The sequence below is a fragment of the Coloeus monedula genome (assembly GCF_965178545.1).
Source record: "Coloeus monedula genome assembly, chromosome: 31".
Lineage (NCBI taxonomy): Eukaryota > Metazoa > Chordata > Aves > Passeriformes > Corvidae > Coloeus > Coloeus monedula.
In genome coordinates this window covers 1200301-1217443 of record NC_138811.1, presented here as the reverse complement: position 1 = coordinate 1217443, position 17143 = coordinate 1200301, and the positions used below count along the sequence as shown (strand labels likewise).

The window sequence follows — 17143 nt, the reverse complement described above, 5'->3', positions numbered from 1 at the left end:
CATCTGGATCGGGTCCAGCCTCAGTCCGGAACGGGCGGGAGCGGGGGGGGAACATCTGAACATCTGGAGCGAGAGAGCGGCATCGGGAATGGGGGGATTCACATCTGGATCGGGATAGAAACATCTGGAGCGGGAGAGCCACATCTGGAGCGGGAGAGCCACATCTGGAATGGGGGAGTTCACATCTGGATTGGGTCCAGCCTCAGTCCGGAATGGGCGGGAACGGGGGGGGGGAACATCTGGAAGGGGGGGGATTTTCACATCCGGATCGAGGGCATCCACATCTGGAATAGGGGTGTCCACCCAGTCCCTCCCAGTATGATCCCAGTATGATCCCAGTTCAATCCCAGTCCAATCCCAGCACACACAGGAATTCATTGATCCTTTTCCTCTGGTTCCCGGGATTTTGGGGTGAATTCCCGGGATTTTGGGGTCAGGGAGGTCTCTCGCAGACCCAGGCCAGGCGGGTCCCGCAGGGATGATCCCAGTCCCTCCCAGTATCATCCCAGTATGATCCCACTCCAATCCCAGCACACACAGGAATTCATTGATCCTTCTTCCTCCAGTTCCCGGGATTTTGGGGTGAATTCCCAGGATTTTGGGGTGAATTCCCGGGATTTTGGGGTCAGGGAGGTCCCTCGCAGACCCAGGCCAGGCGGGTCCCGCAGGGATGATCCCAGTCCCTCCCAGTATCATCCCAGTATGATCCCAGTTCAATCCCAGTCCAATCCCAGCACACACAGGAATTTATTGTTCTTTTCTGCAGTTCCCGGGATTTTGGAATGAATTCCCAGGATTTTGGGGTGAATTTCCGGGATTTTGGGGTCAGGGGGATCCCTCGCAGACCCAGGCCAGGCGGGTCCCGCAGGGATGATCCCAGTCCCTCCCAGTATCATCCCAGTATGATCCCAGTTCAATCCCAGTCCAATCCCAGCACACACAGGAATTTATTGTTCTTTTCTGCAGTTCCCGGGATTTTGGGATGAATTCCCAGGATTTTGGGGTGAATTTCCGGGATTTTGGGGTCAGGGGGATCCCTCGCAGACCCAGGCCAGGCGGGTCCCGCAGGGATGATCCCAGTCCCTCCCAGTATCATCCCAGTATGATCCCAGTTCAATCCCAGCACACACAGGAATTTATTGTTCTTTTCTGCAATTCCCGGGATTTTGGGGTGAATTCCCAGGATTTTGGGGTGAATTTCCGGGATTTTGGGGTCAGAGGGGTCCCTCGCAGACCCAGGCCAGGCGGGTCCCGCAGGGATGATCCCAGTCCCTCCCAGTATCATCCCAGTATGATCCCAGTTCAATCCCAGTCCAATCCCAGCACACACAGGAATTTATTGTTCTTTTCTGCAATTCCCGGGATTTTGGGGTGAATTCCCGGGATTTTGGGGTCAGGGGGGTCCCTCGCAGACCCAGGCCAGGCGGGTCCCGCAGGGATAATCAGCCCAGAGCCCGTCCTGCCTCACGGCCGCGCAGTTCTCCAGGGTGCCCCCGTTGGGCTCGTCCCGGTGCCACCAACTGGCCCCAAAAAACCACCGGGATCAGGATCCCGAAAATCCCGAAAACCCCAGAAATCCCACCCCAAATCTGCCCCAATCTTCCCCAGAACTGATGCTGCCAACCAGCCCCAAAAAACGAGATCGGGATCCCGAAAATCCCCCCCAAACGCCGAATGAATCCCAACCAAATCCCCAAAATCCCCCAAATCCCCAAAATCCCATCAATCCCCCCAATTCCCAAAAATCCCCAAAATTTTCCAAACCCCCCAGATCCCCCCAAATCCCATCAATCCCCCATCAATCCCCCAAATCCCCTCAAAATCCCCTCAAAATCCCCCCAAATCCCCCAAATCCAATAAATCCCCCAAATCCCCCTAAATCCCCAAAATCCCCCATAAATCCCCCATAAATCCCATCAATCCCGATAAATCCCCATAAATCCCCCATAAATGCCATAAATCTCATAAATCCCCCATCAATCCCCCATCAATCCCATCAATCCCATCAATCCCCCATCAATCCCATCAATCCCCATCAATCCCATCAATCCCATCAATCCCATCAATCCCCCATCAATCCCATCAATCCCCATCAATCCCATCAATCCCATCAATCCCCATCAATCCCCATCAATCCCCCATCAATCCCATCAATCCCCATCAATCCCATCAATCCCATCAATCCCATCAATCCCATCAATCCCACCAATCCCCATCAATCCCATCAATCCCATCAATCCCCCATCAATCCCATCAATTCCATCAATCCCCATCAATCCCCCATCAATCCCATCAATCCCATCAATCCCATCAATCCCATCAATCCCCCATCAATCCCATCAATCCCCCATCAATCCCCATCAATCCCATCAATCCCACCAATCCCATCAATCCCCATCAATCCCATCAATCCCATCAATCCCATCAATCCCATCAATCCCATCAATCCCATCAATCCCCCATCAATCCCATCAATCCCCCATCAATCCCCATCAATCCCATCAATCCCACCAATCCCATCAATCCCCATCAATCCCATCAATCCCATCAATCCCATCAATCCCATCAATCCCATCCATCCCCCATCAATCCCATCAATCCCATCAATCCCCCATCAATCCCATCAATCCCATCAATCCCATCAATCCCATCAATCCCATCAATCCCCCATCAATCCCATCAATCCCATCAATCCCCATCAATCCCATCAATTCCATCAATCCCCATCAATCCCCCATCAATCCCATCAATCCCATCAATCCCATCAATCCCATCAATCCCCCATCAATCCCATCAATCCCATCAATCCCATCAATCCCATCAATCCCATCAATCCCATCAATCCCATCAATCCCCATCAATCCCATCAATCCCATCAATCCCATCAATCCCATCAATCCCCATCAATCCCATCAATCCCATCAATCCCATCAATCCCATCAATCCCCACCAATCCCCATCAATCCCATCAATCCCATCAATCCCCCATCAATCCCATCAATCCCCATCAATCCCATCAATCCCATCAATCCCCCATCAATCCCCCATCCATCCCCCATCAATCCCCATCAATCCCATCAATCCCATCAATCCCATCAATCCCCCATCAATCCCATAATCCCATCAATCCCCATCAATCCCATCAATCCCATCAATCCCATCAATCCCATCAATCCCATCAATCCCATCAATCCCCATCAATCCCCATCAATCCCATCAATCCCATCAATCCCACCAATCCCATCAATCCCATCAATCCCATAATCCCATCAATCCCATCAATCCCATCAATCCCATCAATCCCATTCCATCCCCCATCAATCCCCATCAATCCCCATCAATCCAATCAATCCCACCAATCCCCATCAATCCCATCCATCCCCCATCAATCCCATCAATCCCATCAATCCCATCAATCCCCCATCAATCCCATCAATCCCATCAATCCCCATCAATCCCATCAATCCCCATCAATCCCATCAATCCCATCAATCCCCATCAATCCCATCAATCCCATCAATCCCATCAATCCCATCCATCCCATCCATCCCCATCAATCCCATAATCCCAGAATCCCACCAATCCCATCATGCCCCACCTGCTGTTGGGGCTCAGGGCCGTTCCGTCCCCGCGGCTCCAGGTCCCCTCCCGCTCCCGGTCGCGGATCCCGAGCCAGGCCGGGCCCCGGAGCTGGGCCTGGACGTGCCTCTGGGGAGACCGGTAGGGACCAGTATGGACCAGTATGGACCAGTATAAACCAGTATAAACCAGTATGGAGCAGTATGGACCAGTACGGGCCAGTATGAACCAGTATGGACCAGTATAAACCAGTATGGAGCAGTACGGGCCAGTATAGACCAGTATGGACCAGTACGGGCCAGTACGGGCCAGTACAGGCCAGTATGAACCAGTATGGACCAGTATAAACCAGTATGGAGCAGTACGGGCCAGTATAGACCAGTATGGACCAGTATGAACCAGTATGGGCCAGTATGGGCCAGTATAAACCAGTATGGGCCAGTATGGGCCAGTATAAACCAGTACAGGCCCCTATAAACCAGTATGGACCAGTATGGGCCAGTATAAACCAGTACAGACCAGTATAAACCAGTACGGGCCCCTATAAACCAGTATGGACCAGTATGGGCCAGTATAAACCAGTACAGACCAGTATAAACCAGTACGGGCCACTATAAACCAGTATGGACCAGTATGGGCCAGTATAAACCAGCACAGACCAGTATAAACCAGTATGAGCCAGTACAAACCAATACAGCACAGTATAAACCAGTGTGGGCCAGTATGGGCCAGTATAAACCAGTATAAATGAGTATGGACCTGTGAAAACCAGTATGGACCAGTATGGGCCAGTATAAACCGGTACGGACCAGTATAAACCAATATGGACCAGTAAAGACTAGTACGGGCCAGTACAGACCAGTATGGGCCAGTACGGTTCCAGTCCCTCCCAGTAGGATCCCCTGGGACCCCCCGGATCCATCCTGGATTTGGGGGGGATTTGGGGGATTTTGGAGATTTTTGGGATTTATGGGATTTGGGGGCATTTGGGGGATTTGTGGGATTTATGGAATTTTGTGGGATTTAGGGGATTTATGGGATTTGGGGGAATTTTTGGGATTTGGGGGATTTATGGAATTTTGTGGGATTTAGAGGATTTATTGGATTTATGGGGATTTTTGGGATTTGGGGGCATTTGGGGGATTTATAGGAGATTTTTGGGATTTTTGGGATTTATGGGAATCAGAAGATTTATGAGATTGTGGGAGATTTATGGGATTTTGGGGGATTTGGGGGGATTTACGGGATTTTAGGGATTTTGGGGGATTTGGGGGGATTTAGGGGAGATTTTTGGGATTTATAGGATTTACGGGATTTATGGGATTTTGGGGGATTTGGGGAGATTTTTGGGAGATTTTTGGGATTTCTGGGAATCACAGGATTTCTGGCATTTCTGGGATTTTGTGGGATTTAGGGGATTTATGGGATTTGGGGGGATTTAGAGGATTTAGGGCGTTTATGGGAGATGTTTGGGATTTAGGGGATTTAGGGGATTTAGGGGATTTATGGGATTCACAGGATTTATGGGATTTTGGGAGACATGGGATTTTGGGAGATTTATGGGATTTTTGGGATTTGGGGGGATTTGGGGGGGGATTTGGGGAGATTTATGGGATTTATGGGATTCACAGGATTTATGGAATTTAGGGGATTTTGGGGATTTTGTGGATTTTTGGGATTTTGGGGAATTTGGGGGGATTCACAGGATTTATGGGATTTTGGGGGATTTAGGGGATTTATGGGAGATTTTTTGGGATTTATGGGATTTTGGGGGATTTATGGAATTTATGGGGGAGTTGGGGGGATTTTGGGGATTTATGGGATTTATGGGAGATTTTTGGGATTTACGGGATTTATGGGATTTATGGGATTTTGGGGGATTTGGGGAGATTTTTGGGATTTATGGGAATCACAGGATTTCTGGCATTTCTGGGATTTTGTGGGATTTAGGGGATTTATGGGATTTGGGGGGATTTAGAGGATTTAGGGCATTTATGGGAGATTTTTGGGATTTAGGGGATTTAGGGGATTTATGGGATTCACAGGATTTAGGGGATTTAGGGGATTTATGGGATTTTTTGGATTTTTGGGATTTTGGGGGATTTGGGGGGATTTATGGGATTCACAGGATTTATGGGATTTTGGGGGATTTAGGGGATTTATGGGATTTTGGGGGATTTATGGAATTTATGGGGGATTTGGGGGGATTTTTGGGATTTATGGGATTTATGGGAGATTTATGGGAGTTATGGGATTTGGGGGGATTTAGGGGATTTATGGGAGATTTATGGGATTTACGGGATTTTGGGGGATTTATGGGATTTATGGGAGATTTATGGGATTTTGGGGTTTTATGGGATTTAGGGGATTTAGGGGAGATTTTTTGGGATTTATGGGATTTTGGGAGATTTATGGGAGATTTGGGGGGGATTTATGGGATTTTGGGGGCGATTTGGGGGGGATTTCTCGGGATCTGGCGGATTCGGGACCTCACCTTTTCCTCGGCATCGTCGACCTCGAGCAGCTGCGACCCCAAAGCCGAGCAGAAAAACCGGGAATCCTCCCAGGAAGCGGCGGATTGGGAGAAGAAATAACAGGAATTCCGGAAAAACACCCAGCCCTTGGAGCAGGGCGGGAAACCTGGCACGGAAAGGGGGAAATCCCAAAGATTTGGGGTCAGAATGGGGAAAATCCCAAAGATTTGGGGTCGGGATGGGGAAATCCCAAAGATTTGGGGTCAGAATGGGGAAATTCCCAAAGATTTGGGGTCAGAATAGGGAAATCCCAAAGATTTGGGGTCAGAATGGGGAAATTCCCAAAGATTTGGGGTCAGAATAGGGAAATCCCAAAGATTTGGGGTCAGAATGGGGAAATTCCCAAAGATTTGGGGTCAGAATAGGGAAATCCCAAAGATTTGGGGTCAGAATGGGGAAATTCCCAAAGATTTGGGGTCAGAATAGGGAAATCCCAAAGATTTGGGGTCAGAATGGGGAAATTCCCAAAGATTTGGGGTCAGGGTTGGGAAATCCCAAAGATTTGGGGTTGGGATGGGATTGGAAATCCCAAAGATTTGGGGTCGGGATTGGGAAAATCCCAAAGATTTGGGGTTGGGATGGGGAAATCCCAAAGATTTGGGGTCGGGGTTGGGAAATCCCAAAGATTTGGGGTTAGGATGGGATTGCAAATCCCAAAGATTTGGGGTCGGGATGGGGAAATTCCCAAAGATTTGGGGTCGGGATGGGGAAATCCCAAAGATTTGGGGTCGGGGTTGGGAAATCCCAAAGATTTGGGGTTGGGATGGGATTGGAAATCCCAAAGATTTGGGGTCGGGATTGGGAAAATCCCAAAGATTTGGGGTTGGGATTGGGGAAATCCCAAAGATTTGGGGTTGGGATGGGGAAATCCCAAAGATTTGGGGTCGGGATTGGGGAAATCCCAAAGATTTGGGGTCAGGGTTGGGAAATCCCAAAGATTTGGGGTCAGGGTTGGGAAATCCCAAAGATTTGGGGTTGGGATGGGATAAATCCCAGAGATTTGGGGTCGGGGTTGGGAAAATCCTGGAGATTTTTGGAAAACCCCAAACAGAGCCTGGAAAATTTGGGAAAAACTCGGAAAACCCCAAACCGAGCCCCAAAAATTTGGGAAAATGCCAAACCGAGCCCCAAATTCTGGGAAAAACATCAACCCAAGCTGGGAAAATTTGGGAAGAATTGGGAAAAAATTGGGAAAATTTGGGAAAAAATTGGGAAAAAATTGGGAAAATTTGGGAAAATTTGGGAAAAACACCAAACCAAGACCCAAAATGTGGGGAAACTCCTCCCCAACCCTTGAAAATTTGGGAAAATTTAGGCAAAATTGGGAAAATTTGGGAAAATCTGGGAAAAATTTGGAAAAAATTTGGGAAAAGGCCGACCCAACCCTTGAAAATGGGGAAAAATGTGAAACTAACTGGGAAAATTTGGGGAAATTTGGGGAAATTTGGGAAAATTTGGGAAAATTTAGGAAAAGGCCAACCCAACCCTTGAAAATGGGGAAAAACCCAAAACCAAGCCCCAAATTTTGGGAAAAACACCAACCCAAGCCGGGAAAATTTGGGAAAATTTGGGAAAATTCCAACGCAACCCTTGAAAATGTGAGAAAACATGAAACCAACTGGGAAAATTTGGGAAAAATGGGGAAAATTTGGGAAAACTTGGGAAAAACGCCAAACCAAGACCCCAAACCGTGGGAAAACTCCGCCCCAACCCTTGAAAATTTGGGAAAATTTAGGCAAAATTGGGAAAATTTGGGAAAATCTGGGAAAAATTTGGAAAAAATTTGGGAAAAGGCCGACCCAACCCTTGAAAATGGGGAAAAATGTGAAACTAACTGGGAAAATTTGGGGAAATTTGGGGAAATTTGGGAAAATTTGGGAAAATTTAGGAAAAGGCCAACCCAACCCTTGAAAATGGGGAAAAACCCAAAACCAAGCCCCAAATTTTGGGAAAAACACCAACCCAAGCCGGGAAAATTTGGGAAAATTTGGGAAAATTCCAACGCAACCCTTGAAAATGTGAGAAAACATGAAACCAACTGGGAAAATTTGGGAAAATCTGGGAAAACTTGGGAAAAATGCCAAACCAAGACCCCAAACAGTGGGAAAACTCCGCCCCAACCCTTGAAAACTTGGGAAAAATTGGGAAAAATTGGGAAAATTTGGGAAAACTTGGGAAAAACGCCAAACCAAGACCCCAAACCGTGGGAAAACTCTGCCCCAACCCTTGCCCATGTGGCCAAAGCACCGCAGCGGAACTGCGGCGACGCCGGCACCGGGACACCGGCACCAGGATGGCCTCACTGGGCCACCGGAACCAGGACACCGGCACCAGGACACCGGCACCGGGACACTGGCGCCGGGACATGAGCACTGGGACACCGGCACTGGGACACCGGCACCGGGACATGAGCACTGGGACACTGGCACTGGGACACCGGCAGTGGGCCACTGGCACTGGGACACCGGCACTGGGACACCGGCACTGGGCCACTGGCACCGGGACACCGGCACCGGGACACTGGCACTGGGACATCGGCACTGGGCCACTGGCACTGGGACACCGGCACCGGGACACCGGCACTGGGACACCGGCACTGGGACATCGGCACTGGGACATCGGCAGTGGGCCACTGGCACTGGGACACCGGCACTGGGACACCGGCACCGGGACACCGGCACTGGGACACTGGCACTGGGACATCGGCACTGGGACATCGGCAGTGGGCCACTGGCACCGGGACATCGGCACTGGGACACCGGCAGTGGGCCACTGGCACTGGGACACCGGCACCGGGACACCAGAACTGGGACACTGGCACTGGGACATCGGCACCAGGATGGCCTCACTGGGCCACCGGAACCGGGACATCGGCACTGGGACATCGGCGCCAGGACACCGGCACCAGGACACCAGAACTGGGCCACTGGCACTGGGACACCGGCACTGGGACACCGGCAGTGGGACATCGGCAGTGGGCCACTGGCACTGGGACATCAGCACTGGGACACCGGCACCGGGACACCAGAACTGGGACACTGGCACTGGGACATCGGCACCAGGATGGCCTCACTGGGCCAGCGGAACCGGGACATCGGCACTGGGCCACTGGCACTGGGACACCGGCAGTGGGACACTGGCACTGGGACATCGGCACCAGGATGGCCTCACTGGGCCACCGGAACCGGGACATCGGCACCGGGACACCGGCACTGGGACAGCCTCACTGGGCCACCAGCACTGGCCCACCAACACTGGGCCACCAGCACCCAGCCACCAGCACCGACCCACCAGCACCGGGCCACCAGCACTGGCCCACCAGCACTGGCCCAGCGGCAGCAGGCCACCAGCACTGGCCCAGCGGCAGCGGGCCGCCGTGGGCGCGCACTCACAGGCCCGCGAGCAGACGGCGTCGCGCGTGCCGTGCACCAGCCAGCGGCTCCACTCGCCCTTGCCCGCGAAGAGCAGCACCTCGCCCTCGGCGCTGTGGCCGAAGTTGAAGTGCAGCGCGGTGCCCGCCAGCTCCAGCAGCGCCCCGGGCCCGCAGGCCCAGCCCTGCAGCCGCGAGTCCTCCCGGCACGGCGCCAGGCGCACCAGGGCCCGCTCGGTGCTCGCCGTGGCCGTGACGCACAGGCCGGTGGCCCAGTTGCGGAGGCGGCCGCGTGGGAGCCACTGGAAGCGCTGGGCGGGCGACGAGGGCGAGCAGCGGGACAGGCCCAGGGTCCGGCCCGAGGCCACCACGCAGGCGGAGTGGTGCTCGTTGTAGAGCAGGAAGGAGCTGGATGCTGCGGGGACACGGGGCATGGTCAGGGGATGGCGTGGTGGCCACCAGGAGATGGCCACTGGCCACCAGGAGATGGCCGGTGGCCAGCAGGGTTGGGCCAAAGGGGTTGGTGTGGAGCGGGGAGGAGATGGATGCTGCAGGGACACGGGGCATGGTCAGGGGATGCTGTGGTGGCCACCAAAAACTGCCCTGTGGCCACCAGGAGATGGCCACTGGCCACCAGGAACTGCCCTGTGGCCACCAGGAACTGTCCTGTGGGCACCAGGAGATGTCCGGTGGCAATCAGGAACTGCCCTGTGGCCACCAGGAACTGCCCTGTGGCAACCAGGAGATGGCCACTGGCCAGCAGGAACTGCCCTGTGGCCACCAGGACTTGGCCGTGGGGCTCCGTGTGGAGCGGGGAGGAGCCGGACGCTGCGGGGACACGGGGCATGCTCAAGGGATGCCGTGGTGGCCACCAGGAGCTGCCCGGTGGCCAGCAGGGTTTGGTGGCGGGGCTCGGTGTGGAGCGGGGAGGGGGACAATGAAGGGGGGGCCGTTTGGGGCCGTTTGGGGCCATTTGGGGCCGTTTGGGGCCGTTTGGGGCCGTTTGGGGCCATTTGGGGCCATTTGGGGCCGTTTGGGGCCATTTGGGGCCATTTGGGGCCGTTTGGGGCCGTTTGGGGCCATTTGGGGCCGTTTGGGGCCATTTGGGGCCGTTTGGGGCCGTTTGGGGGCATTTGGGGCCGTTTGGGGCCGTTTGGGGCCGTTGGGGCCGTTTGGGGCCGTTTGGGGCCGTTTGGGGCCGTTTGGGGCCATTTGAGGCCGTTTGGGGCCGTTTGGGCGTTTGGGGCCATTTGGGGCCGTTTGGGGCCATTTGGGGCCATTTGGGGCCGTTTGGGGCCGTTTGGGGCCGTTTGGGGCCATTTGAGGCCGTTTGAGGCCGTTTGGGGCCGTTTGGGGGCATTTGGGGCCGTTTGGGGCCGTTTGGGGCCGTTTGGGGCCGTTTGGGGCCATTTGGGGCCGTTTGGGGCCGTTTGGGGCCGTTTGGGGGCATTTGGGGCCGTTTGGGGCCGTTTGGGGCCATTTGGGGCCGTTTGGGGCCATTTGGGGCCGTTTGGGGCCGTTTGGGGGCATTTGGGGCCATTTGGGGCCGTTTGGGGCCATTTGAGGCCGCTTGGGGCCGTTTGGGGCCGTTTGGGGCCGTTTGGGGCCATTTGGGGCCATTTGGGGCCGTTTGGGGCCGTTTGGGGCCATTTGGGGCCGTTTGGGGCCGTTTGGGGCCGTTTGGGGCCATTTGGGGACCCACGTTGGGGGGCTGCGGGCGGTGGCCGCTCCTTCGCCTTCTCGGCCTCCAGGGCCGCCTCCAGCTCCGAGACTGGGGGGACACCGGGGGGACATCGGGGGGCACCGCCCGAACGCCCCAAATCCTCCCCCAAAATCGCCCCAAATCCCCTTAAACCCCCACAAAAATCGTCCGTCCCCCCCCCCCCCAAACCCCTGCCTAAAACCCCCCCAAAAAACCCCAAGAACGCCCAAAACCCCCCCCAAAAAAAAACCCAACCCCCCCCCCCTCCTCCCCCCGGAATACCCCAAAATAACTCCAAAAAAAACCCCAAAATCCCCTCAGGCACCTCCAAGAAAGGCCCAAAAATTCCATCCCAACCCCCCCAAGAAAGCCCCAAAAATTCCACCCCAAAACCCCCAAAAATTCCACCCCAAACCCCCCAAGAAAGCCCCAAAAAATTCCACCCAAAACCCCCCAAGAAAGCCCCAAAAATTCCCCCCAAAAACTCTCAAAAATTCCACCCCAAAACCCCCAAAAATCCCACCCCAAACCCCCCAAGAAAGCCCCAAAAATTCCACCCCAAAACCCCCCAAAAACTCCCAAAATGCCCCCATAACCGCCCTCAACCCCCCAAAATCCCCCCAAACCCCAAAAGGACCCAAAAATCTCCCCCCAGAAAATCCCCAAACCCCCAAATCCTCCCCAAAACGCCCCCAATCCCTCCAAAATTCTCCCCCAAAATCCCCCCCCCCCCCCCCAAAATCCCCTTCAATCCCGCCCCCCAAAAAAATCCAAACTCCCAAAAAATCCCCGGAAGTCCCCCCAAAATCCTCCAAAATTCCCCCCGGAGACCCCCCAGAAACCCCCCAAAATTCCCCTAAACCCCCCAAAACCCCCCCAAAATTCCCAAAATCCCCCCCAAAAACCCCCAAAATTCCCCCAAATCCCCCCCCAAAAACCCCAAAATTCCCAAAATCCCCCCCAAAAAACCCCAAAATTCCCAAAATCCCCCCCAAAAACCCCCAAAACTCCCCAAATCCCCCCAAAAACCCCCCAAAATTCCCCAAAACCTCACCAAAAACCCCCCGAAATTCCCCTAAACCCCCCAACCCCCCCCCAAAATTCCCAAAATCCCCCCAAAAAACCCAAAATTCCCCAAATCCGCCCAAAACCCCCCCAAAATTCCCCTAAACCCCCAAACCCCCCCGAAATTCCCAAAATCCCCCCCAAAAAACCCCAAAATTCCCAACAACTCCCCCAAAAACCCCCGCAAAACCCCAAAATTCCCCCAAAAAACCTCAAAATCCCCCAAATCCCCCCCAAAAACCCCCAAAATTCCCCAAATCCCCCCCAAAAAACCCCAAAATTTCCAAAATCCCCCCCAAAAAACCCCCAAAACTCCCCAAATCCCCCGAAAAAAACCTCCAAAATTCCCGAAAACCTCACCAAAAACCCCCCGAAATTCCCCTAAACCCCCCAAAACCCCCCCAAAATTCCCAAAATCCCCCCAAAAAAACCCCAAAATTCCCCAAATCCCCCCCAAAACCCCCCCAAAATTCCCAAAATCCCCCCCAAAAAACCCAAAATTCCCCAAATCCCCCCAAACCCCCCCCAAAATTCCCCTAAACCCCCCAAAATTCCCAAAATCCCCCCCCAAAAACCCCAAAATTCCCAACAACTCCCCCAAAACCCCCGCAAAAACCCCAAAATTCCCCCAAAAAACCTCAAAATCCCCCAAATCCCCCCCAAAAAACCCCAAAATTCCCCAAATCCCCCGGGAAAAAACCTCCGAAATTCCCCAAAACCTCCCCAAAACCCCCCCGAAATTCCCCTAAACCCCCCAAAACCCCCCGAAATTCCCAAAACCCCCCAAAACCCCCCGAAATTCCCAAAACCCCCCCAAAACCCCCCAAAATCCCCCCAAAAAACCCCAAAATTCCCCAAATCCGCCCAAAACCCCCCCAAAATTCCCCTAAACCCCCAAAACCCCCCCAAATTCCCAAAATCCCCCCCCAAAAACCCCAAAATTCCCAACAACCCCCCCAAATCCCCCCCAAAAACCCCCCAAATTCCCCCAAAATTCCCCAAATCCCCCCCAACCCCCCCCGCCGCCCCTCCCCCACTCACTGCGCCGCGCCCCGAGGGTCCCCAGGATCAGCAGCAGCGCCACCGCCAGGGCCACCAGGGCCACCAGGGCCACCGGGGCCACCGGGGCCACCGGGGCCACCGCGGCCACCCGGCCCCAGCGCCGCCCGGGGGGGGAGGGGCGCGGGGACCCCCGGGGGGGGGAGGGGCGCGGTTTGGGCGGGGTGGGGGAGGGGTCCAGGGGCTCGTAGGGGTCCTCGTCGGGGGCGGGGGGCTGGGGACAGCCTGGGGGGACAGAGGGGGGTGGCACTGGGGGACATCGGGAGGGCTTGGGGACAGCTCTGGTGGCACTTGGGGACACCCTGGGGACACCCACGGGGGTTGGGGACACCCCTGGGGACACTTGGGGACACCCTGGGGACACCCACGGGGGCTGGGGACATCTCTGGGGACACTTGGGGACACCCTGGGGACACCCACGGGGGTTGGGGACACCCCTGGGGACACTTGGGGACACCCTGGGGACACCCACGGGGGCTGGGGACATCTCTGGGGACACTTGGGGACACCCTGGGGACACCCACGGGGGTTGGGGACATCTCTGGGGACACTTGGGGACACCCTGGGGACACCCACGGGGGCTGGGGACACCCCTGGGGACACTTGGGGACACCCACGGGGGCTGGGGACACCCCTGGTGGCACTTGGGGACACCCTGGGGACACCCACGAGGGCTGGGGACAGCTCTGGTGGCACTTGGGGACACCCTGGGGACACCCACAGGGGGTTGGGGACATCTCTGGGGACACTTGGGGACACCCTGGGGACACCCACGGGGGTTGGGGACATCTCTGGGGACACTTGGGGACACCCTGGGGACACCCACAGGGGTTGGGGACATCTCTGGTGGCACTTGGGGACATCCCTGGGGACACTTGGGGACACCCTGGGGACACCCACGGGGGTTGGGGACATCTCTGGGGACACTTGGGGACACCCTGGGGACACCCACGGGGGTTGGGGACACCCCTGGGGACACTTGGGGACACCCTGGGGACACCCACGGGGGTTGGGGACATCTCTGGGGACACTTGGGGACACCCACGGGGGTTGGGGACACCCCTGGGGACACTTGGGGACACCCTGGGGACACCCACGGGGGTTGGGGACATCTCTGGGGACACTTGGGGACACCCTGGGGACACCCACGGGGGTTGGGGACATCTCTGGGGACACTTGGGGACACCCTGGGGACACCCACAGGGGTTGGGGACATCTCTGGTGGCACTTGGGGACATCCCTGGGGACACTTGGGGACACCCTGGGGACACCCACGGGGGTTGGGGACATCTCTGGGGACACTTGGGGACACCCTGGGGACACCCACGGGGGTTGGGGACATCTCTGGGGACACTTGGGGACACCCTGGGGACACCCACAGGGGTTGGGGACATCTCTGGTGGCACTTGGGGACATCCCTGGGGACACTTGGGGACACCCTGGGGACACCCACGGGGGTTGGGGACATCCCTGGGGACACTTGGGGACACCCTGGGGACACCCACGGGGGTTGGGGACACCCCTGGGGACACTTGGGGACACCCACGGGGGTTGGGGACATCTCTGGGGACACTTGGGGACACCCTGGGGACACCCACGGGGGTTGGGGACACCCCTGGGGACACTTGGGGACACCCACAGGGGGTTGGGGACACCCTTGGGGTTGGGGACACCCCTGGGGACAATCCTTGGGGACACCCAAAGGCCACCAGGGGTTGGGGACAGCTCTGGGGACACCCTTGGGGACACCCACAGGGGTTGGGGACCTTCCCAGGTGCCACCACCGCCCTTGGGGACACTTCCCCGGCCTTGCAAGGCCCCAGAGGGGACAGGGGGTGACACTGGGGACAGGGAGGTGACACTGGGGACAGGACAGGGGGTGGCACTGGGGACAGGGAGGTGGCACTGGGGACAGGACAGGAGGTGGCACTGGGGACAGGGGGGTGGCACTGGGGACAGGGGGTGACACTGGGGACAGGACAGGGGGTGGCACTGGGGACAGGGGGTGGCACTGGGGACAGGACAGGGAGGTGACACTGGGGACAGGACAGGGGGTGGCACTGGGGACAGGACAGGGAGGTGACAGTGGGGACAGGGAGGTGGCACTGGGGACAGGACAGGGAGGTGACACTGGGGACAGGACAGGGGGTGGCACTGGGGACAGGGAGGTGACAGTGGGGACAGGACAGGGAGGTGACAGTGGGGACAGGGAGGTGACACTGGGGACAGGACAGGGGGTGGCACTGGGGACAGGATAGGACAGGGGAGGTGACAGTGGGGACAGGACAGGGGGGTGGCACTGGGGACAGGACAGGGAGGTGACACTGGGGACAGGATAGGACAGGGGAGGTGACACTGGGGACAGGACAGGGAGGTGACACTGGGGACAGGACAGGAGGTGGCACTGGGGACAGGGGGTGGCACTGGGGACAGGACAGGAGGTGGCACTGGGGACAGGGAGGTGGCACTGGGGACAGGACAGGAGGTGGCACTGGGGACAGGGAGGTGGCACTGGGGACAGGACAGGGGGTGGCACTGGGGACAGGGAGGTGACACTGGGGACAGGACAGGGGGTGGCACTGGGGACAGGGAGGTGACACTGGGGACAGGGGGTGGCACTGGGGACATCGGTGGCCGTACCTTCCCCGGCTCCCCAGGCTTTGTCCAGCGCGGTCTCGACGTTGCCGTACATTGTCCCCAGCTGTCCCCAGCTGTCCCCAAGGTCCCCGCCCGTGTCCCCGAGCTGTCCCCAGCCCTGTCCCCTCCGATAAGGCCCGCAGGGGACAAAGGGGGGGGGGGGGGGACAGGATGTCCCCTCCCCCCCCCCCCCCCCCCCGCGGTGGCCTCAATGTCCCCTCCCCCCCATCCCCAAGCACGGCCGGAGGTGACACCGCGGGGACTGTCCCCAAGCGGGCCAGGGGGGCTCGGGGGGGCGGCCGGGGTGTCCCCAAGGTGTCCCCAAGGTGTCCCCAAGGCCAGCGGGTCCCTGTCCCCAGGGTGTCACCGTCACCAGGGTGGCCCCAGGGTGGTGTCCAGGGTGTCCCTGTCACCAGGGTGTCACCGTCACCACGGTGTCCCCAAGGCCGGGCTGTCCCCAACCCCAGGCTGTCCCCATAGTGCTGTCCTGGGTGTCACCGTTACCAGGGTGTCCCCAGGGTGGTGTCCCCAACCCCAGGCTGTCCCCATGCCCACGGTGTCCCCATAACTGTCACCAGGCTGTCCCCATGCCCAGGGTGTCCCCAGGGCTGTGTCCAGCGTGTCACCGTCACCAGGGTGTCCCCATGGCGGTGTCCCTAAGGCCAGGCTGTCCCCATGCCCACGGTGGCCCCGAGGCGGTGTCCAGGGTGTCCCTGTCCCCAGGGTGTCCCCAGGGCTGTCCCCAGGCTGTCCCCAGGGCAGTGTCCAGGGTGTCCCTGTCCCCAGGGTGTCCCCAGGGTGTCCCCAGGGCTGTCCCCAGGCTGTCCCCAGGCTGTCCCATCCCCGCCCTCCCCCACCCCAGGATGTCCCCAAGGAGGGGGGCCCAGGGTCACACAGGAAGAGCCGGCCGCTATCGGCTCCGGCCAGCCCCGGCCACCTCCGGCCACCTCCGGCCACCCCCTGTCCCCTCTGTCCCCTCTGTTCCCGTTATCAGCGGGGGGAGGGCACCGGGTGACAGGGACAGGGCACGGCCGTGGCGGGGCCAGGTGTCCCCACACGGGGCCAGGTGTCCCCTCACGGTGCCAGGTGTCCCCACACGGGGCCAGGTGTCCCCAGGCAGGGCCAGGTGTCCCCTCACGGTGCCAGGTGTCCCTTGGCAGGGCCAGGTGTCCCCTCATGGTGCCAGGTGTCCCCTCA

At 57.4% G+C, this 17143-nt stretch overlaps 1 protein-coding gene across 2 annotated transcripts; it reads right to left on the bottom strand.

Moving 5' to 3' along the window:
• Positions 1–1317: 1317 nt before the first annotated feature.
• Positions 1318–16033, bottom strand: LOC309583629 (macrophage mannose receptor 1-like). 2 transcript variants are annotated; one of them, XM_082299401.1, is made up of 7 exons: positions 15950–16033; positions 13292–13534; positions 11186–11254; positions 9506–9898; positions 6074–6219; positions 3599–3708; positions 1318–1520 (listed from the first exon to the last, which is right to left on the bottom strand). In XM_082299401.1, exons 1-7 carry the CDS (start codon positions 15999–16001, stop codon positions 1394–1396), a joined length of 1140 nt encoding a protein of 379 aa, XP_082155527.1. In that variant the 5' UTR covers positions 16002–16033; the 3' UTR covers positions 1318–1393. The 2 variants fall into 2 exon arrangements, with proteins under 2 accessions (XP_082155527.1, XP_082155528.1); XM_082299402.1 differs by lacking the exon at positions 11186–11254.
• Between the last annotated feature and the right edge of the window lie 1110 nt (positions 16034–17143).

What these genes read in the sequence shown, in the direction of transcription:
- LOC309583629 (XM_082299401.1), bottom strand. Translation starts at nt 16,001, where the DNA reads ATGTACGGCAACGTCGAGACCGCGCTGGACAAAGCCTGGGGAGCCGGG. An exon ending in ACCGCCCGCAGCCCCCCAAC is followed by an intron (nt 9,899 to 11,185) that starts GTGGGTCCCCAA and finishes GTGTCCCCGCAG; the next exon opens with CATCCAGCTCCTTCCTGCTC. An exon ending in TCGACGATGCCGAGGAAAAG is followed by an intron (nt 3,709 to 6,073) that starts GTGAGGTCCCGA and finishes CGGTCTCCCCAG; the next exon opens with AGGCACGTCCAGGCCCAGCT.